The sequence below is a fragment of the Myxocyprinus asiaticus genome, chromosome 30 (assembly GCF_019703515.2).
Source record: "Myxocyprinus asiaticus isolate MX2 ecotype Aquarium Trade chromosome 30, UBuf_Myxa_2, whole genome shotgun sequence".
Lineage (NCBI taxonomy): Eukaryota > Metazoa > Chordata > Actinopteri > Cypriniformes > Catostomidae > Myxocyprinus > Myxocyprinus asiaticus.
In genome coordinates, this window is record NC_059373.1 from 23,287,340 (window position 1) to 23,309,390 (window position 22,051).

Sequence of the window (22,051 nt, forward strand, 5' to 3'; positions counted from 1 at the left end):
TTAAATTCAGAAAAGCACTTTATTTAAAATCCAAAGCAATACATTGCAAACATTAAATATTGAGTTTGTGTGTTAAGGTTTTTCCTACATGGTACATTCTGTAAAAACTGAAATCACATTGTGGGAACAAGCCAACAGCTCCCACAAGGAAACAGCTTAATTAACAAACTAAATAATATCTACATTAGTATGTTAAAGGAAGGAAGGTTTCTAGGGTTAAATTTAGGGTTAGGGGATAGAAAATGTCATTTGCTTAGTATAAACAACTGTAGAGGTCAAGGGAAAGAGCAAGTGAACAAGTGAAATATGTTAAATATTAAATTAAATATTTTGTGTGTGTGTGTGTGCAATGTTTTTAAGAATTTACTCAATTTTAAACTCTGGGATATACTTAATAGATAACGATAGATTTATTTTGGAACTAATGAGTGTTGGATCCTCTTAATGGGAACTTTATGGAGTCATTATTTAAAAGCAAATTGCCTCTTTATTGTGCAACTCAGATGAAACTTGAAAAGCTCTCCTATGTTAAGGTCATTCAATGGCCTTTGCAACTGACCTGCCTGCACAGTTCACTGGCAGCAGTCTGGCATGCTGTGGATCGTTGTGAAATTCATCACTCACAGCAGCTTCTTTGTATCCATATTAAACAGGGCACATATGCAACACTCCCTTCAATGCGGAGCAGCAAGAATATGAACACAAATATGACCCGAGCATTCATGCTGGTGGAGTGAGTCGTAAGATTGTGATATCCATCCTCTCACATTCATCTGTGTTCTCGCTCCTAAAAGGGATGTGCATTTACCTTGAATATTGCCTGACAGAGAGCTTTGCTTGTTTCATAGATAGCTTTTTAAGTAATTTCCTAATTTCCAAAGTTCCCTATTTAGTGAGCCCAACACTTCAGTTCCTTCTGGGAAAAATGGTCCAGGAGAGGATATAAGAAAACAAACAAACAAACACAAATACACAATATAATTATGTTCATTAGCATTGGGAAATCAATGTAGATTATTTTGGCTTCAGTTGATCCAGGTCCCAGAGTGTTTCACAAAAATAATATTAGGGAAAACAGCACACATGCACACAGAAATATAAACATGCATTCGCATACATTATGTTAATGCCTTCTGTGATTCTTTCTAGGTGTTAACTGCAGATGAAAAGTGCATGTATGCATATTATTGCTTTTTCAGTGATCAGTTAGTATAATGTATATGCAAACATCTGCAACGTGTTTTGAAAGTGCAAAGCACTCAAGGCTGTTGGATAATATGAACAGTGATAAACATCATGAAATATGTAACAGCAAGGCATTGGTTGCTATTCAAATACTCATACTGTAACTAAATATTTATTATGCTACTGCATGTGGTATCTTGGTTCTATTTTAGGTCTTTAGTAGACTTTGAAGTGTCAAAATGTTTCACACCACACTATATGTAACAAATAATGGTAATGCATAGACGTGAATACTTTCAGATTCATGTATTTTCATGTAAAATATCACAAGGCTTATAAAATGTCCTGCTCTTCCTCCTCAGTTTGTCTTGGAGTTATAGGACAGCAGCTACTGCAGCAGCGTCTGATCCAGTGCAGTAGTCTCCTTCTCCGTGAAATGGACCCAGCGACTGCCCCTCTCTGGAATTCTCCCTCCTCCATGTCCTCACTCAGGATGTCCGGAGAAAGCTCCACCCCTGCATCTCTACTGATACCTTCCACCTGCTGAACAGTCACCCTCTGAACTTCTCCCATTTCCTCTCCTGTTCTCTCAGATGCCAGCGTTTGCACGGCTCTGTCCATGACCCGCTTGAATCTGTCCGTCCTTACAGCTGCATCCCTGATGAGGCGCTCCATCCTCTCCAAGTGTTGCGTACTTGTCACTTCTCCTTTGCTCTTCAGTTGATTTATCTCAATCAGCATACATTCCCGTAATAGAAGAATTTCTCTCTCCCGTTCCATGAGTTTTAGTCTGTCAGCCTCTCTATCATGCTGGAGTGCTTCAGTAAATCTGTCAATCTCTGCTTTTCTTAGCTCCAGCTCTATTTTTTCTCTGTGCATGCCAAGCCTTTCCAGTTCCTTCCTCTGTATGTCTTGTAATCTGTTCTCTAATTCCTCTATCATCTCCTGTATTCTGTTTTTCATCGAATTTATCTCTTCATTGCATGGTAGAGCATCACTTCCCAGTGTTTCTAGTGGCTCTGTGGAAGTCTGGTCCGCAGTTTGTGTCTCTTGAGTTCTCCTCTGCTTAATGTCTTCAGTATGTTCTTTTACTCTTACTTCTTTGTCTTCTTGCTGGCTCTGAATATCAGTATCCAGTTGAGTCTTTACAGTCCTCATCCTCTGTTTTTGTATGTCGGTCTCTATTTGTAGCAGTTCACTCTTTTTGTCTTGGCATGCTTGAGTTAGATGCTTTATCTGTTCTCTCAGGCTCAGGACCTCAGCAGGAACCTTCTCTAGACTGTTCCTCCTCCTCCTAGTACTCTCCATGATCTCTAATTTTTCTTCTTCAGCAGCAGTACATTCATCCCTCACATTCTGTAGGTCTGCCTTTGCCTCATCAAGCTCAAGCAAGCCAGTTTGTATGGTTTTCATTTCATCACTTTGCCTCTGTAATTCAGCTCTCATGACTTGTAGCTCATCTCTTTCTAGTGTTATGTAATCCCTCAGTTGGAGAACATCTTGTTGGGCAGTTTCAAATGTTCGTGTCTCTGCATTAGATTGGGTTACTCCGTCTGTTTTTGGCATATGTATACCAGTCACTTTCAGACTGCTGTCTTTGTCTGTTGTTTTTGGTTCTAGTACATCTTTAGTATCTTGTACTTGTTCCATGTCTGTTTTTTGTGTGATATCCTTGGTTTCTTCTGCACCCTTGTCTACTTCTCTGAGGATCTTCAGTTGTTCCTGTTGTAGTTCATTTTGCTTGTGCTGAAGCAATTCATTTTCAGCCTCAACTTTTTCCTTCTCTTTTTTCGCCGCAGATATATTATATTCCAGTTCTTCCTTCTTTCTCTGGAACATTTCCCTGATGTTCTCTATTTCTTTATTTTTCTCATCCAGGTACTTTAATAGTTTCTCCTTGTCTTTTGTAAGTTTGAGTAGTCTTTTCTCATCTCTTGACCTCTCCTTCATGGCTTCTTCCATAATCCTCTCAATATCCTCTGACTTTCTTTGAATGTCCTCTTTTGCTCGTGCCAGTTCATCTCTCTCCTTTTTCATTATAGTCTTCATTTTCTCTAAATCTTCCATTTCTTTCTTTAAAGATTCCTTCAAAATACTAATTTCTTGCCTCTCTGTCTGCACTTCAGATGAGCCCTCTGACTTCGTCACAGTGGAAACATCAATGGGTTGCTGTGTCTTTGTTGTTGCTGTTTCTTCTAATTCCTTTTCTCTATCGTCATCATTTTTCTTCATGTTATCCAAAGACGTTTGGGTTTCAGTATCGATTGTTATGGTCTTCATCTTTCTCTGGTGATATATCTGTGGTACATCTGTTTTTTCTTTCTTTACTAGTCCTTCTTCTCTCAGGGCATCAGTGGCCTTATTTAAATGGTCATCTGTTTCCATTTCTGCTTCTTGTCTCTTTACTTGAATCTCTTTGTTTAACTTCTCGAGTTCAGATATCTTACTGTTTATTTGCTCTGTTAGATTTCTCAACTTTGTTTTGTGCAGTAAAATTTGGGAAGCCATCGCCTCCATTTCCTGCTTTGTTCTCATTTTTTCTTCTAAAATGCCTTCGATATACTCTCTTTCTTTCTGTATCATGTCCTTTTCTTGTTGCATAAAATATTTCTTATGTTGTATGCTTTGTTTGCTGAGTTCAATCTGTTCCTTTAATGTGTTTAACTCATCTCTATCTGTTTTGATCTGATGTTTTTCGCTCTCAATGATCTTTTTGCTGTTTTCAATCTCCTCCCACTCCTTTTGTATATCATTTTTAAGCATTTCAAGTTGTTCTTGTTCTCCCTGCATATCTTCCTTTAGGTTGTGTCTGTGTTTATCAAGTTCAGTCTTCTCGTTCTTAAGCATATCTCTCTCCTGTTTTATGACTTCCATGATGTCCTCTGCCTCCTGCTCCTGTTGTTCTAACATAACCTTTCTATTTTCAAGCTGATGCTTCTCTGCCTCAATTTTGTTTCTCAATTCTTCTAATTCATCCCTCTGTGTCTGCAGATCTACCTGCAATACTAATTCACCTTCTCTTTGTTTAATATCTTTCTTTTCAGTGTCAGTGTCATCTCTTACCATTTGTAAAGTAGCTTTGATCTGATTTTCTCTCTCTACCATCCTTCTCTTATTGTCTTTCCCCTTCATTTTGATCTTGACTTCTAGTTCATCAACTTGTGTCTGCAAATTTGTCCTTTTCTGCTCCAGATTTTCCATTTCGTTTTCGATTAAGTATTTGTTGCGAGACATTTCATGTTTAGACCTTTCTATCTCAACATTTAAACTGTGCAGTTCCTCTTTCCTTCTTTGGATTACTTTATTTAAACCTTCAAGCTCTTCCTTTTCCATTCCAAGATATTGTGCCGTACCTTTTTCTCTCTCTGCCATGATTTTCTCAAGCTCCTCAGTCTGTTGTTGTGCATCAACCTTAATATGTTCAAGATCAAAATGTATCTGCTCCAAAGTTGTTTTTTCTCTTTGCAAGTCCTTCTCTTTGATTTCAAACTCATTTTGCTGTTTTCTGATGAGTTTCTCTAGTTCCTGACTTTTAATCTCTGTCTCTGCTTTCATTTGAGCAATCTCTTCCTTATTCTTTGCCAAGCTGACTTTGATGTTTTCAATGTCCTGTAATTGTCTTTGAATCTCAGCTTCAGTCAGCACCTGTTTTCTTTTGTTTTCCTCTGCTATTATATCAATCTCTTCTCTTTCTTTTTTGTGTTGAATTGCTACAACATTTAGGTCTTCCCTTTCTTTTTGTAATTCCTCCATTATTTTCTTGAGAGCAGTTGTCTTTTCTTGAATCTCATTGTCTTTCCGTTGTAGGCCCTTGCTTCTTTCTTCTAATTTTTGCTTTTCAATCTTTATCTTGTCTTGTTGGTTATCTAGCTGGGATTGCACCTTTTCAATATGTTCCATCTCTCTATTTATTCTCTCTTTCATGGTTTCAACATCCTCTTTCTCTTTTAGTAACTGATCCTTCAGTTGTATTATCTCGTCTCTCTCAATTTTTAAGATTTGCTCAATTTGGTTCTTTATGTCTTGTCTTGATCTTTCAGTGCCCATCAGCGCGTCATCCCACTTCCTTTCTGTGGCTTCCACAATGTCTCCCGGTGGTCGCTTTTGTTTGTATATTTCAGCCCTCTCTTGTTCTAATTCGGCCCTCTCTATTGTCACTTTTTTCATTATTTCCTCTAAGAACATTGTCTGCTTTTCAATTTCCTGTTCCATGTGCAGCAGCTCATCTCTTCTCATTCTTATAGCTTCATTTTTTTCTTCAATTATCTCCTGTTCTTTAAATGTTTCATCCTTGACTTTATCCAGAGCATTCTTCTCTGCCTCTCTGTCTTCTGGCGTGGTGTTTTTGAGATCTTCTAATTCCTTAAGCTTAACATTAAGTTCATTCACCACATCCTGTAATGCAAGTAATTTGTTTTCCACTTGTGTCTTTTGTCTTTCTAGAAAATGGCAGTTGCTTTCCAGCACTGTTTTTTGCCTGATCAAATCAGCATTTATCTGTTCCAGGTCATCTTTCTGTCTCTTGGTTTCATTGAGGATTGCTTCGATTTTAATTGTTTCCTCCTGAAAGTGAACTGCCATTTCTTTGTAAATGGCTGTGCCCCTTATTTCTTCAGTCATTTGCTGCATTTCTGCTTTTTTCTGTTCTAGCTCATCCTTCTCTCTTGTTGTCTGTTCCCTCATGTTCTCAATTTCTTTCTGCTTATTCTTTAGGTCTGCCTTTATCTGTTCTATTCCTTCTCTCTCTTTCTTCACCAAGTCCTTCATATGCTGCATTTCATCGCATTGCACTTTTGCATTGATTTGCTGTAACTCTTCATTTTGTAAGTCTGCTATCATTTGTTCCAGTTCAATTCTTTCTCTCTCACATGCCTCCTTTATTCTTTGAATTTCTTCCCTTTCAGCATCAATTTCAGTCTTCATTTTGTTGAATTCCGCTTTCTTGAACTGCAGCTCTTGATTTTCACTCTCGTTCATGGTTTTTATTTCATCCAGTTCCTTTTGTTTCAGTTCCTTAATCTGCTCCATTTCTTCTTGCTTCATTTTACTTTCCTCATCAATAACTTTGATCTCATCCATCAATCTTTTTGTCTCTTTTATTATGTTTTTTAATTCTTCCTGTTCTTTGGTAAGTTGGGATGCCATTTGTTCTACCCTTTCCTTTTCTTTCAGTGCCTCCTCCAAAATGCACTCTGTGTCCTCTGTTCTCCTAAGCCTTGATTTCAGCTCATCTCTTTCAGTCTCTATGTTTTGCTGGATATGTTCTAACTGCTCTTTTTGTGTCTCCAGATCAATTCTCATTCTGTTTAGCTCATCTCGTTCTGAATTGAGTATTGCTTGACTCATCTCCATTTCCATTTGCTTCTTCTGAAGCTCTGTATGCATTTCTACAAGTTCACCTCTCTCTTTCTCTAATGCATCCTTTTGGCTTTTTATTTCTTCCTCGTCAGACATCTGTAATTCCTGTCTTTTTTTTTCACTCTCCACCCTCTCTGGAAGTGTGTCGGTGGTTTGTTTTCCAAACATATGTTCTTCCATATGTTGTGCCTCTTTAGTGTTGTACATCTCTTGTCTCTTTCTTTTTAGCTGCATATTAATCAAATCCAGCTGCTCTCTACTCCTTTTTGTCTCATTGCAGATTGTTTCCATTTCTCTCTTCTTTTCATGATGTTGGACATCCATACTCTCTAATCTCACCTGTTTGATCTTAGTCTCCTCTGTGATTCTTTCCATGTCCTTCTCCATCTTTCTTTTGGTCATTTCTAACTCAGATATCTCATTTTCTGCATTTTGTCTACATATCTCAATGTCTTCAAATTGTTTTTCCAAAGCTGACTTATATTCCTCCAGATCCTTCTTTTCTCTGTCAATTTCTTGTCTGATTTTTTCAAGCAAGGCCTTGTCCAGTTCAGCTTTCAGCTTCTCACTAAGGCCATCGGTTTCATCCTTCTCAAATTCCAACTTTACTGTCTTGTCACTCTCAATCATGGATGGAACTGGTATATAATTCTCTTGTGTTGTCAGTGCAATGTCCTCTCGACTTGCCTTGATTTTGGTCCCCTGTTCACTTCTCATTCTGTGCTCCATGTTCTCCCTTTGTATCTTGTCAGCCATACTTTCCTCTTCATCTCCCATTCTCTCATATTCTCTTCCCTTTGTTACGAAGGTTGAGTATTCCTTTTGTTTTTCTATTTGCTCCTCAACTCTCACTTCCTGAATTGGGGTTGAAATGTCACCTATCTCACCTACATCAGACAGTGATGTTTGTGTTGCAGAACTCACCAAGATGACTGCCTGACTCTTTTTCAGTTGTTCACTCTCCATATCTACCAGGGCCTCTTTCTGACTTTCTATCAGCTTTTTGTTTCTTTCAAGTTCCTCTTTTTCCCTTTGAAGCTCAGACAAGAGTTTGTTGATTTCATCTCTTTCCCTTTGTATCTGTTCTCCTAGAGAGGCTTCTTCCCACAGTTCAACATGTGGTCCTTTAAGTTCCTCTTTTGTTTTTTGTAAGTTTTCTTTCTCTTTGTGTAGTTGGTATACCATTTTCTCAATTATCTCCTTATCTTTCATAGTCTGCTCTTCCATGATTGTTAATTCTGCAGCCTCTCTTTTGATTTTAGCCTTGGATTGCTCCAGGTCTTTTCTCTCATTCAGCATTTTTTGCTTTTCAAGTCTGATCTCCTTCTCTTGAGTACTCAGTTCTGCTCTTGCTTGCTCTATATCTTTCATTAGGTGGTCTGTCATGTTCTTGGTCCTTTCAATTTCTTGTTGTTCCATCAATATCTTTTCCATCTTCCTATCAAGTTCCTCCCTCTCCATCTTTGATTTCGCTCTCATTTCTAGTTCCACTTGTTGTCTGTGTGCTTCAGATTCAATCTTTTCCAGATCACTCCTTTCCTCATTCATTGACCTTAAACTTTCCTCTAGTCTTTGCTGTTGTAGATTTATTTCATTCTTTTTAGTCTGTAATTCATATTTGACTTTTTCAATTGCATCTCTTTTTTCTAGTATTTCCTTCTGAAGAGCATCCAGCTCACTTTGCTTCTTCTTCATGTCCTCTTTGTCCTTCCCTAATTCATCTCTCTGCCTTGAGATTTCATCACTTTTCTGCTCAATAAACTTCTTCTCTTCCTCCATTGCTGTTTTACTCATCTCTTCTTTTTCCTTTAGTTTTGTTCTTTGCAGCTCCAGCTCATCAGCTCTTCTAAGTAACTCTTCCCTTTCCATGTCAATGTCCTTTCTCTCTTTCTCCAGAAGCCCTTTCTTGGTCTCAATATTTTGTGTGTGCTCTGATATTTCCACAATGATTCTCTCTAGTTCATTCCTTTTCCTGTTTGTTTCTTCTATGACACTCTCATATTCCATGTTTGCCTTTTTAAGCTTTTCTTCCATTTCTTGTTTCTTTCTGGTGTTCTCCAGAACATTCAGCAGGAATTCAGCCTTTGATTGTTCAAAATCTTTTCTCTCTTGCTGTAGTTTTTCTTTTTCAACTTGTATCTCTTTTTCTTGTGCATTTAGTTGCTCCAAAAGCTGATCGATTTCTTCTCTCTTCTTCACAGCTTTCATTGTCATGTCCTCTTCAATTTGTTGTCTTTGACACTGAAGTTCATTCCGCAATGTTTCAAGTCCATTTCTCTCCACTATCATCTCTTTTAACTTCTCATCCAGCTCTTGCTGCTGTTGGTTTATTTCAGCAGCTCTCATCTTAAGTGTGGCTGTTTCAGTTAAAACCATGTTTCTACTTTCATGTAGTTCCTCTTTCTCTTTAATGATCTCTTCTTGCAGTGTGTTCAACTCTTGATTCCTTTGGTTTATGTCTTCTTGCTCCTGCTCAGCTTTGGTCTTCAGTTGCAGGATCTCAGCTTTGGACTGCTCTAGATGATTTCTTTGGTTTTCAATATTCTGCTGTTCTTTCATGCCATCTTCCCTCTGTTTATTGACATTAACTTCAAAATCAAGAATTCTTTGTTGTAACTGTGCCCATTTAATGTTTATTTCTTCTCTTTCCTTTTCTAGAAGCTTTCTGGAATTCTGCAACTCCTGTTTTTGTTTGGCTATGTCTGTGCTTATCTTTTCCATATCCTCTTTTTTTCTCCTTGTTTCTTCAATAACACTCTCAATTTCTTCTTTTTCCTTTTGTAGATGGCCTTCTGTTTCCTTCAGTGTTTCCCTTTCCTTCTTTATTTCTTCCTCCATGTCCCTGATTTGTTGACTTTCCTTTTTCAGTTCAGCCTTGCTTTGAGCCAGTGAATCTTTTTCATCCATGATCTTTTGTCTCTCATGTTCAATTTCTTCTTTTTGGACTTTCATTTCATTTATATGTTCTTCCACTTCATTCTTTAACTTCTGTACTGTTACCTTGCTCTTTTCAATTTCAGCCTTTTCTACCTCAATGTCTTCTATTTTCTGGTCAAGTTCTGATCTCTCTAGTTTGATTATCTCTCTGCTGTCTGCTTCCATTTGCAATTTTTGTTTCATTATTTCAGACCACATTTTCTCTAGGTCCATTTTTTCCTGTTCAATCGCTTTCTTGTTATCATCCAGTTTCTGCTGCTCATGATTTATTTCAGTCTTTTCTCTTTCCAGTTCACTCTTTAACTGATCAAGTTCATCCCTCTCCATCTTTGCTTTTACTCTCATCTCTTTTTCCATTTGTTGTCTGTGTGCTTCAGATTCAATCTTCCTCTTATCCAGATCACTCCTCTCCTCATTCATGGCTTTTAAACTCTCTTCCAGTCTTTGCTGCTGTTGATTCATTTCAGTCTTTCTCTGCTCAAGCAGAGACTTTTCAGTCTGTAACTTGTTTTCTACTTCTTCCATTTTATCCCTTTGTTTTTGTATTTCTTCCTGAAGAATGTCTAATTCGCACTGCTTCTGAATCATATCTGCTTTTTTCTTCTGTAACTCATCTTTCTGTCTCAAGATTTCATCACCCTTCTGCTCAACAATCTTCCCCTCTTCCTGCATTGCCATTTTAATCATCTCTTCTTTTTCCTTGAGTTTTGTTCTTTCCAGCTCCAGTTCATCAGCTCTTCTTAGTAACTCTTCCCTTTCCATTTCAATGTCCTTTCTCTCTTTCTTCAGATGCTCCTTCTTGGTCTTAATGTTTTGGGTTTGCTCTGATATATCAAAATTGATTCTCTCTAGTTCACTCCTTTTCCTGTTTGTTTCTTCTATGACACTCTCATATTCCATGTTTGCCTTTTTAAGCTTTTCTTCCATTTCTTGTTTCTTTCTGGTGTTCTCCAGAACATTCAGCAGGAATTCAGCCTTTGATTGTTCAAAATCTTTTCTCTCTTGCTGTTGTTTTTCTTTTTCAACTTGTATCTCTTTTTCTTGTGCATTTAGTTGCTCCAAAAGCTGATCGATTTCTTCTCTCTTCTTCACAGCTTTCATTGTCATGTCCTCTTCAATTTGTTGTCTTTGACACTGAAGTTCATTCCGCAATGTTTCAAGTCCATTTCTCTCCACTATCATCTCTTTTAGCTTCTCATCCAGCTCTTGCTGCTGTTGGTTTATTTCAGCAGCTCTCATCTTAAGTGTGGCTGTTTCAGTTAAAACCATGTTTCTACTTTCATGTAGTTCCTCTTTCTCTTTAATGATCTCTTCTTGCAGTGTGTTCAACTCTTGATTCCTTTGGTTTATGTCTTCTTGCTCCTGCTCAGCTTTGGTCTTCAGTTCCAGGATCTCAGCTTTGGACTGCTCTAGATGATTTCTTTGGTTTTCAATATTCTGCTGTTCTTTCATGCCATCTTCCCTCTGTTTTTTGACATTAACTTCAAAATCAAGAATTCTTTGTTGTAACTGTGCCCATTTAATGTTTATTTCTTCTCTTTCCTGTTCTAGAAGCTTTCTGGAATTCTGCAACTCCTGTTTTTGTTTGGCTATGTCTGTGCTTATCTTTTCCATATCCTCTTTTCTTCTCCTTGTTTCTTCAATAACACTCTCAATTTCTTCTTTTTCCTTTTGTAGATGGCCTTCTGTTTCCTTCAGTGTTTCCCTTTCCTTCTTTATTTCTTCCTCCATGTCCCTGATTTGTTGACTTTCCTTTTTCAGTTCAGCCTTGCTTTGAGCCAGTGAATCTTTTTCATCCATGATCTTTTGTCTCTCATGTTCAATTTCTTCTTTTTGGACTTTCATTTCATTTATATGTTCTTCCACTTCATTCTTTAACTTCTGTACTGTTACCTTGCTCTTTTCAATTTCAGCCTTTTCTACCTCAATGTCTTCTATTTTCTGGTCAAGTTCTGATCTCTCTAGTTTGATTATCTCTCTGCTGTCTGCTTCCATTTGCAATTTTTGTTTCATTATTTCAGACCACATTTTCTCTAGGTCCATTTTTTCCTGTTCAATCGCTTTCTTGTTATCATCCAGTTTCTGCTGCTCATGATTTATTTCAGTCTTTTCTCTTTCCAGTTCACTCTTTAACTGATCAAGTTCATCCCTCTCCATCTTTGCTTTTACTCTCATCTCTTTTTCCATTTGTTGTCTGTGTGCTTCAGATTCAATCTTCCTCTTATCCAGATCACTCCTCTCCTCATTCATGGCTTTTAAACTCTCTTCCAGTCTTTGCTGCTGTTGATTCATTTCAGTCTTTCTCTGCTCAAGCAGAGACTTTTCAGTCTGTAACTTGTTTTCTACTTCTTCCATTTTATCCCTTTGTTTTTGTATTTCTTCCTGAAGAATGTCTAATTCGCACTGCATCTGAATCATATCTGCTTTTTTCTTCTGTAATTCATCTTTCTGTCTCAAGATTTCATCACCCTTCTGCTCAACAAACTTCTTCTCTTCCTTCATTGCCATTTTAATCATCTCTTCTTTTTCCTTGAGTTTTGTTCTTTCCAGCTCCAGTTCATCAGCTCTTCTTAGTAACTCTTCCCTTTCCATTTCAATGTCCTTTCTCTCTTTCTTCAGAAGCTCCTTCTTGGTCTTAATGTTTTGGGTTTGCTCTGATATATCAAAATTGATTCTCTCTAGTTCACTCCTTTTCCTGTTTGTTTCTTCTATGACACTCTCATATTCCATGTTTGCCTTTTTAAGCTTTTCTTCCATTTCTTGTTTCTTTCTGGTGTTCTCCAGAACATTCAGCAGGAATTCAGCCTTTGATTGTTCAAAATCTTTTCTCTCTTGCTGTTGTTTTTCTTTTTCAACTTGTATCTCTTTTTCTTGTGCATTTAGTTGCTCCAAAAGCTGATCGATTTCTTCTCTCTTCTTCACAGCTTTCATTGTCATGTCCTCTTCAATTTGTTGTCTTTGACACTGAAGTTCATTCCGCAATGTTTCAAGTCCATTTCTCTCCACTATCATCTCTTTTAACTTCTCATCCAGCTCTTGCTGCTGTTGGTTTATTTCAGCAGCTCTCATCTTAAGTGTGGCTGTTTCAGTTAAAACCATGTTTCTACTTTCATGTAGTTCCTCTTTCTCTTTAATGATCTCTTCTTGCAGTGTGTTCAACTCTTGATTCCTTTGGTTTATGTCTTCTTGCTCCTGCTCAGCTTTGGTCTTCAGTTCCAGGATCTCAGCTTTGGACTGCTCTAGATGATTTCTTTGGTTTTCAATATTCTGCTGTTCTTTCATGCCATCTTCCCTCTGTTTTTTGACATTAACTTCAAAATCAAGAATTCTTTGTTGTAACTGTGCCCATTTAATGTTTATTTCTTCTCTTTCCTGTTCTAGAAGCTTTCTGGAATTCTGCAACTCCTGTTTTTGTTTGGCTATGTCTGTGCTTATCTTTTCCATATCCTCTTTTCTTCTCCTTGTTTCTTCAATAACACTCTCAATTTCTTCTTTTTCCTTTTGTAGATGGCCTTCTGTTTCCTTCAGTGTTTCCCTTTCCTTCTTTATTTCTTCCTCCATGTCCCTGATTTGTTGACTTTCCTTTTTCAGTTCAGCCTTGCTTTGAGCCAGTGAATCTTTTTCATCCATGATCTTTTGTCTCTCATGTTCAATTTCTTCTTTTTGGACTTTCATTTCATTTATATGTTCTTCCACTTCATTCTTTAACTTCTGTACTGTTACCTTGCTCTTTTCAATTTCAGCCTTTTCTACCTCAATGTCTTCTATTTTCTGGTCAAGTTCTGATCTCTCTAGTTTGATTATCTCTCTGCTGTCTGCTTCCATTTGCAATTTTTGTTTCATTATTTCAGACCACATTTTCTCTAGGTCCATTTTTTCCTGTTCAATCGCTTTCTTGTTATCATCCAGTTTCTGCTGCTCATGATTTATTTCAGTCTTTTCTCTTTCCAGTTCACTCTTTAACTGATCAAGTTCATCCCTCTCCATCTTTGCTTTTACTCTCATCTCTTTTTCCATTTGTTGTCTGTGTGCTTCAGATTCAATCTTCCTCTTATCCAGATCACTCCTCTCCTCATTCATGGCTTTTAAACTCTCTTCCAGTCTTTGCTGCTGTTGATTCATTTCAGTCTTTCTCTGCTCAAGCAGAGACTTTTCAGTCTGTAACTTGTTTTCTACTTCTTCCATTTTATCCCTTTGTTTTTGTATTTCTTCCTGAAGAATGTCTAATTCGCACTGCTTCTGAATCATATCTGCTTTTTTCTTCTGTAACTCATCTTTCTGTCTCAAGATTTCATCACCCTTCTGCTCAACAATCTTCCCCTCTTCCTGCATTGCCATTTTAATCATCTCTTCTTTTTCCTTGAGTTTTGTTCTTTCCAGCTCCAGTTCATCAGCTCTTCTTAGTAACTCTTCCCTTTCCATTTCAATGTCCTTTCTCTCTTTCTTCAGATGCTCCTTCTTGGTCTTAATGTTTTGGGTTTGCTCTGATATATCAAAATTGATTCTCTCTAGTTCACTCCTTTTCCTGTTTGTTTCTTCTATGACACTCTCATATTCCATGTTTGCCTTTTTAAGCTTTTCTTCCATTTCTTGTTTCTTTCTGGTGTTCTCCAGAACATTCAGCAGGAATTCAGCCTTTGATTGTTCAAAATCTTTTCTCTCTTGCTGTTGTTTTTCTTTTTCAACTTGTATCTCTTTTTCTTGTGCATTTAGTTGCTCCAAAAGCTGATCGATTTCTTCTCTCTTCTTCACAGCTTTCATTGTCATGTCCTCTTCAATTTGTTGTCTTTGACACTGAAGTTCATTCCGCAATGTTTCAAGTCCATTTCTCTCCACTATCATCTCTTTTAGCTTCTCATCCAGCTCTTGCTGCTGTTGGTTTATTTCAGCAGCTCTCATCTTAAGTGTGGCTGTTTCAGTTAAAACCATGTTTCTACTTTCATGTAGTTCCTCTTTCTCTTTAATGATCTCTTCTTGCAGTGTGTTCAACTCTTGATTCCTTTGGTTTATGTCTTCTTGCTCCTGCTCAGCTTTGGTCTTCAGTTCCAGGATCTCAGCTTTGGACTGCTCTAGATGATTTCTTTGGTTTTCAATATTCTGCTGTTCTTTCATGCCATCTTCCCTCTGTTTTTTGACATTAACTTCAAAATCAAGAATTCTTTGTTGTAACTGTGCCCATTTAATGTTTATTTCTTCTCTTTCCTGTTCTAGAAGCTTTCTGGAATTCTGCAACTCCTGTTTTTGTTTGGCTATGTCTGTGCTTATCTTTTCCATATCCTCTTTTCTTCTCCTTGTTTCTTCAATAACACTCTCAATTTCTTCTTTTTCCTTTTGTAGATGGCCTTCTGTTTCCTTCAGTGTTTCCCTTTCCTTCTTTATTTCTTCCTCCATGTCCCTGATTTGTTGACTTTCCTTTTTCAGTTCAGCCTTGCTTTGAGCCAGTGAATCTTTTTCATCCATGATCTTTTGTCTCTCATGTTCAATTTCTTCTTTTTGGACTTTCATTTCATTTATATGTTCTTCCACTTCATTCTTTAACTTCTGTACTGTTACCTTGCTCTTTTCAATTTCAGCCTTTTCTACCTCAATGTCTTCTATTTTCTGGTCAAGTTCTGATCTCTCTAGTTTGATTATCTCTCTGCTGTCTGCTTCCATTTGCAATTTTTGTTTCATTATTTCAGACCACATTTTCTCTAGGTCCATTTTTTCCTGTTCAATCGCTTTCTTGTTATCATCCAGTTTCTGCTGCTCATGATTTATTTCAGTCTTTTCTCTTTCCAGTTCACTCTTTAACTGATCAAGTTCATCCCTCTCCATCTTTGCTTTTACTCTCATCTCTTTTTCCATTTGTTGTCTGTGTGCTTCAGATTCAATCTTCCTCTTATCCAGATCACTCCTCTCTTCATTCATGGCTCTTAAACTCTCTTCCAGTCTTTGCTGCTGTTGATTCATTTCAGTCTTTCTCTGCTCAAGCAGAGACTTTTCAGTCTGTAACTTGTTTTCTACTTCTTCCATTTTATCCCTTTGTTTTTGTATTTCTTCCTGAAGAATGTCTAATTCGCACTGCTTCTGAATCATATCTGCTTTTTTCTTCTGTAACTCATCTTTCTGTCTCAAGATTTCATCACCCTTCTGCTCAACAAACTTCCTCTCTTCCTTCATTGCCATTTTAATCATCTCTTCTTTTTCCTTGAGTTTTGTTCTTTCCAGCTCCAGTTCATCAGCTCTTCTTAGTAACTCTTCCCTTTCCATTTCAATGTCCTTTCTCTCTTTCTTCAGAAGCTCCTTCTTGGTCTTAATGTTTTGGGTTTGCTCTGATAGATCAAAATTGATTCTCTCTAGTTCACTCCTTTTCCTGTTTGTTTCTTCTATGACACTCTCATATTCCATGTTTGCCTTTTTAAGCTTTTCTTCCATTTCTTGTTTCTTTCTGGTGTTCTCCAGAACATTCAGCAGGAATTCAGCCTTTGATTGTTCAAAATCTTTTCTCTCTTGCTGTTGTTTTTCTTTTTCAACTTGTATCTCTTTTTCTTGTGCATTTAGTTGCTCCAAAAGCTGATCGATTTCTTCTCTCTTCTTCACAGCTTTCATTGTCATGTCCTCTTCAATTTGTTGTCTTTGACACTGAAGTTCATTCTGCAATGTTTCAAGTCCATTTCTCTCCACTATCATCTCTTTTAGCTTCTCATCCAGCTCTTGCTGCTGTTGGTTTATTTCAGCAGCTCTCATCTTAAGTGTGGCTGTTTCAGTTAAAACCATGTTTCTACTTTCATGTAGTTCCTCTTTCTCTTTAATGATCTCTTCTTGCAGTGTGTTCAACTCTTGATTCCTTTGGTTTATGTCTTCTTGCTCCTGCTCAGCTTTGGTCTTCAGTTCCAGGATCTCAGCTTTGGACTGCTCTAGATGATTTCTTTGGTTTTCAATATTCTGCTGTTCTTTCATGCCATCTTCCCTCTGTTTTTTGACATTAACTTCAAAATCAAGAATTCTTTGTTGTAACTGTGCCCATTTAATGTTTATTTCTTCTCTTTCCTGTTCTAGAAGCTTTCTGGAATTCTGCAACTCCTGTTTTTGTTTGGCTATGTCTGTGCTTATCTTTTCCATATCCTCTTTTCTTCTCCTTGTTTCTTCAATAACACTCTCAATTTCTTCTTTTTCCTTTTGTAGATGGCCTTCTGTTTCCTTCAGTGTTTCCCTTTCCTTCTTTATTTCTTCCTCCATGTCCCTGATTTGTTGACTTTCCTTTTTCAGTTCAGCCTTGCTTTGAGCCAGTGAATCTTTTTCATCCATGATCTTTTGTCTCTCATGTTCAATTTCTTCTTTTTGGACTTTCATTTCATTTATATGTTCTTCCACTTCATTCTTTAACTTCTGTACTGTTACCTTGCTCTTTTCAATTTCAGCCTTTTCTACCTCAATGTCTTCTATTTTCTGGTCAAGTTCTGATCTCTCTAGTTTGATTATCTCTCTGCTGTCTGCTTCCATTTGCAATTTTTGTTTCATTATTTCAGACCACATTTTCTCTAGGTCCATTTTTTCCTGTTCAATCGCTTTCTTGTTATCATCCAGTTTCTGCTGCTCATGATTTATTTCAGTCTTTTCTCTTTCCAGTTCACTCTTTAACTGATCAAGTTCATCCCTCTCCATCTTTGCTTTTACTCTCATCTCTTTTTCCATTTGTTGTCTGTGTGCTTCAGATTCAATCTTCCTCTTATCCAGATCACTCCTCTCTTCATTCATGGCTCTTAAACTCTCTTCCAGTCTTTGCTGCTGTTGATTCATTTCAGTCTTTCTCTGCTCAAGCAGAGACTTTTCAGTCTGTAACTTGTTTTCTACTTCTTCCATTTTATCCCTTTGTTTTTGTATTTCTTCCTGAAGAATGTCTAATTCACACTGCTTCTGAATCATATCTGCTTTTTTCTTCTGTAACTCATCTTTCTGTCTCAAGATTTCATCACCCTTCTGCTCAACAATCTTCCCCTCTTCCTTCATTGCCATTTTAATCATCTCTTCTTTTTCCTTGAGTTTTGTTCTTTCCAGCTCCAGTTCATCAGCTCTTCTCTTTAGCTCTGTCCATTCTCTTGCAATGTCTTTTCTCTCTTTCTGCATCATATCAAGTTCTTTTCTCTCTTCTTTCATTGCTTTCAGATTCTCATCCAGTTTTTGCTGCTCTTGGTTTATTTCAGCTGCTTTCTTCTCAAGACTAGCTTTTACAATCAAAACCTCATTTTTACTTATTTCAAGTTCCTCTTTCTGTTTAATGATCTGTTCTTGCAAGTAGTCCAACTCTTGTCTTTTTATGTTAATGTCATAATGTTCCTGCTCGGTTATAGTTTTCAGTTCCAGTATCCTGGCTTTGTTCTGCTCTAGACTTTTTATAGTTTCTTCTTTTTCCTTTTGTAGATGGGCTTCCATTCCCTTCAATGTTTCCCTATCCTTCCTTGTTTCTTCCTTGATGCATTTGATATATTCACTTTCTTTTTGCAGTTTAGCATTAGTTTGAGCCAGAAAATCTTTTTCATCAGTGATCTTTTGTCTCTCGAGTTCAATTTCTTCTTTTTGGATTTTTATATCATTTATCTGTTCTTCCACTTCATCTTTTAACTTCTGTACTGATTTTTTGCTCTTTTCGATTTCATATTTTTCTTGATCTATCTCTTTTACTTTTTGATCAAGTTCTAATCTCTCTGTTTTGATTGCCTCTTTTATGTCTTCTTCCATTTCCTCTTTTTGTTTCATTATTTCAGACCTCATCTTTTCCAGATAATTTATTTCCTGTTCAATCACTTTCCTATTATCATCCAGTTTCTGCTGCTCATGATTTATTTCAGTCTTTTCTCTTTCCAGTTCACTCTTTAACTGATCAATTTTATCCCTCTCCATCTTTGCTTGTACTTTAATTTCTTCTTCTATTTGTTGTCTGTGTACTTCAGATTCAGTCCTCATCTTATCCAGATCACTCCTCTCCTCATCCATGGCTTGTGAATTCTCTTTCAGTCTTTGCTGCTCTTGATTAATTTTAGTCTTTTCAATATCTAACTTATGTTTTGCTGCTTCCATTTCATCCCTTTCCTTTTGAATGTCTTTCTGGAGCACGTCCAATTCTCTCCACTTCTTCATGTTGCCCTCTTTTTCCTTCATTAATTCATCTCTCTGTTGCAAGGTTTGCAACTCCAGGTCCTTAGCTCTTCTCTGTAGCTCTGTCCTTTCCCTTTCAATGTCCTTTCTCTCTTTTACTAGGAGATCTTTTTTTATGTCAATCTTTTGATTTTTCTCTGCTATGTCAGAAGCAGTCTTTTCCAGTTCACTCCTCTTCCTGTTTGTTTCCTCCATGGTAACGTCACACTGCACCTTGATCAGTTTTATTTGTGCCTCCATTGTCTCAAGTATTTCATGCTCCCTCCTGATCTCATCAAAGGCATTCTTTACATTTTCAGCATCATTTTGTATCTCAGCTTTTGACTGGCCAATCAGTTTTCTCTCTTCCATGAGTTTTTGTACTTCAATTTGGATCTCTTCTTGTTGTTTATCTAGCTTGACTTTCATGAGTTCCCACTCTTTCATTAGGTTATTAGTTATGTTCTTGTTCTCCTCAATGTCTTGTTTTTCTCTTTGTATTTCATTTCTCAGTTGAGCAATTTCTCTTTCCTGCCTTGCATTTATCTTCCTGTCCTCTTCTATTTGATGTTTCTGTGCATCCAGCTCAATCCTCATCTTGTCCAGTTCACTTTTCTCTTCATATATCTCTCTTAAACTTTGATCCAGTCTTTGCTGTTGCTGAGTAATATCAGTCTCTCTCTGCTCCAACTCAGCCTTCCCCATTATCATTGTTTGTCTCGTGGTCACCATTTCAGAATTCACCCTTTTTATCTCATCTCTAATGAAATCTAGTTCATCCCTCTGAAGTGCCATTTCTCTCTTCTCTTTTTCAATTACTTCTCTCTGGGCAAGGAGGTTTCTATTTATCTTTTCTAAACTTTCTCTCTCTTTTTCTATGTTGTTGTATTGAACTTGAGCTTCATTTCTCTGTTGTTCAGTCCAGATTTGCAGTTCGACCTTTTTCTGCTTCATTTCTTCCTTTTCGTTCTCAATTTCATAGCGGATCTTCTCAAGCAACTCAAAGTCACTATCATTTCTTTGTTTTTGCAATTCTAATTCAATTTGCATTTTTTCAATAACACTTTGTCTCCTATTGGTTTCCTCAAGAACATTATCCAAATTTCCCTGTTTAGTCTGAAGCTGCAAAGCAATTCCATCTATTTCCATGTTTTTCCTCTTAGTTTCCTTTATGAAATGCTCTAATTCTTCTTGCTTTTTCTGTATGTTAAACTCTTTTTCCTTAAGAGCATTTTGCTTGCTTTGCAGGATATCTCTTTCAAGTTCAATTGACTGCATCTGACTATATATCTCTGCTTGCATTTGTTCAGTGTCTTCCCTTTCTTTTCTGGTCATGTATTTAATGTTTTGAATTTCTTCATTAGCTTTCTGAAGGTCTTGTGATAAATTAGCAAGTTTCTGTTTCTCCTCCAATATGTGTGTAATGTTAAGCTCCATCATCTGTTTCTGCTCTTCAATTTCACACCTCTTTTGTTCCAAATGTGCTCTCTCCTTCTTATTGCTCTCCATGGCTTTATCATTCTCTTGTTGTTGGTTGAGTACCTCAGCCTGTCTTTTCTCAATTTTTGATTTTTCCATCATTAGGTTTTTCTTCATGTTCTCATTTTCATCTTGCTCTTTCTTTATCTCTGCCCTTAAAAGTTCTATTTGGTTGCTTATCATCATCAAGTTATTCCTTTCTATCTCGCTTGCCTCCTTTTCTGTAGTAAGTTCATCTTTCATCTGCTCAAGTGCCAGTATCTCCTTTTGTATCTCAATCTGTCTTTTTGAATCAAGCTCTCTTTGCTTAATAATTTGACTTTCCACTTCCTCTTTTTCTCTGTCAATCTCTTTTTTTCTGTTTTCCATCTCAGTCTTTTCCTTCTCCAGCATTATTTCAATTTTCTCATATTCTTGCTTTTGTCTCTCCATCTCCTTCATCATTTTTTCAATGTCTCTCATTTTCCTTTCAGTCTCGTTCTTGGAAATTATCATTTCATCTCTATCTTTTTGGAGTTTGGATTTCATGTCTTCAACTTTTTCCTTTTCCTTTAGGTTAGCGTTGGTTTCTCTCTGCATCTTAGCTTTAGTCTCTTCAATGTTGTTTTTGGCATCTTTAATTTTTTGGTTAGCAATTTCTATTTCTTTATTCTTTTTTTCTAGTTCAACCCTCATTTGCGATAGTTCCTCTACTTTTTTATCAATCTGTTCTTTCCTGTTTTCAAGGTCCTCTCTGTGTTTTTGTAATCCACTTTGCAGTTTATTATTGATTTCTCTCTGTCTCTCTAATAGTAAGACTTCTTCCTCCATTCTTTGCTTTTCCTCTTCGATCTTCAACCAACATTTCTCCTGATCTTCCCTCTCCTTTTGGATAACACTTTGGATCTCTTTGGACTCTGCCCTTATCTGTTCCAGTACACCCTTTTCATCTTGTATATTTTGCTTTTCATGTTTTAAATTTTGTAATTGCCTCTCCAGATCAGTCTTTGTGATTTCAAAATCTTTCTTCTCTTCATCCATCCACTTTTTGCTGATTTCAATCAGTGATTTTTCTTTCTGTACCTCTTCGAACAACTTTCTATATTCATTCCTTTCACTCTTCATTGTTTCATCCATTTCTATTAATCGTTGTCTCTCCTCTTCAATTTCCGCTGCTTTTCTCTCCAGATTACTTTTAATCTTGTCATGCATTTCATACATTTCATCTTGAGTCTGTTTCAGCTGCTGTTTCTCGTTCATGAGAGTTTGCATTCTGTTGTCAAGCTCACTTTCCTTTCTTTGCAACTCTCCTTGAAGTGTGACCAGTTTCTGCCTTTCTGAAAGTATGTGTTCCTTCTCTTTGTCAATATCATCTCTCTCTTTTGCTCTGTCCACTCTCATCTGTTCTAGAACCTCTCTCTGATTTTGAATCTCTTGTATTGCCTCCTCATTCTTTACTCTCTGTTGTAATGTTTTTGTTTCCAGGTCCTCCGTTTCTCTCACTAACTTTTCTTTATTAAATTGCAGATTAGTCTTTTCAATTTCATAAACATCCCTGTCATTTTTCAGTCCTATTTTTTCATTTTGCAGTTCAGCTCTCATTACGTCAAAATATTTTTTCTCAGTCTCCATTTCTCTAATGGTCTTTTCCATATGCTCACTTTGAATTTGAAGTTTGAGAATTTGGTCTTTCTCACTGTTTACTTCCTGCATGAGGATTTCTATGACTTCTAAATTCTTTTGATGCTCAGCACGGGCATCTTCAAGCTCTGATTTTTCCTTTTCAATATTTTGATTCATGATATCTACCTCTTGTGTCTGTTTTCTTAAACTATCTTTCTCTTGTTCAATCAAATCTCTCTCCTTGCTGACTAGCTGCTTCATTCCTTTCACTTGCTCTTTTTCTTTGTTTAGTTCATTCCTCATCTCTTCTAGATTCTCCTCCATTTTTCTGGTACCTCTAATTCTGTCTTCAAGTTCAACCCTCTTGTTTTCT

The 22,051-nt window shown here is 37.0% G+C and overlaps 2 protein-coding genes across 2 annotated transcripts in view; one reads left to right on the forward strand and one right to left on the reverse strand.

Moving 5' to 3' along the window:
• Positions 1-22,051, forward strand: part of LOC127421662 (uncharacterized) — a 726,036-nt gene that overhangs the window by 190,956 nt on the left and 513,029 nt on the right. The window lies entirely within an intron of this gene.
• The window catches only part of si:ch211-250g4.3 (muscle-specific protein 300 kDa), a 64,971-nt gene continuing 42,920 nt past the window's right edge, over positions 1-22,051 (reverse strand). The window contains exon 5 of the mRNA XM_051663335.1: positions 1-22,051. This exon is cut by the window's right edge and continues 35,819 nt beyond it. Within this exon, the coding sequence (XP_051519295.1) occupies positions 1,519-22,051 (20,533 nt within the window). The 3' untranslated portion in view covers positions 1-1,518.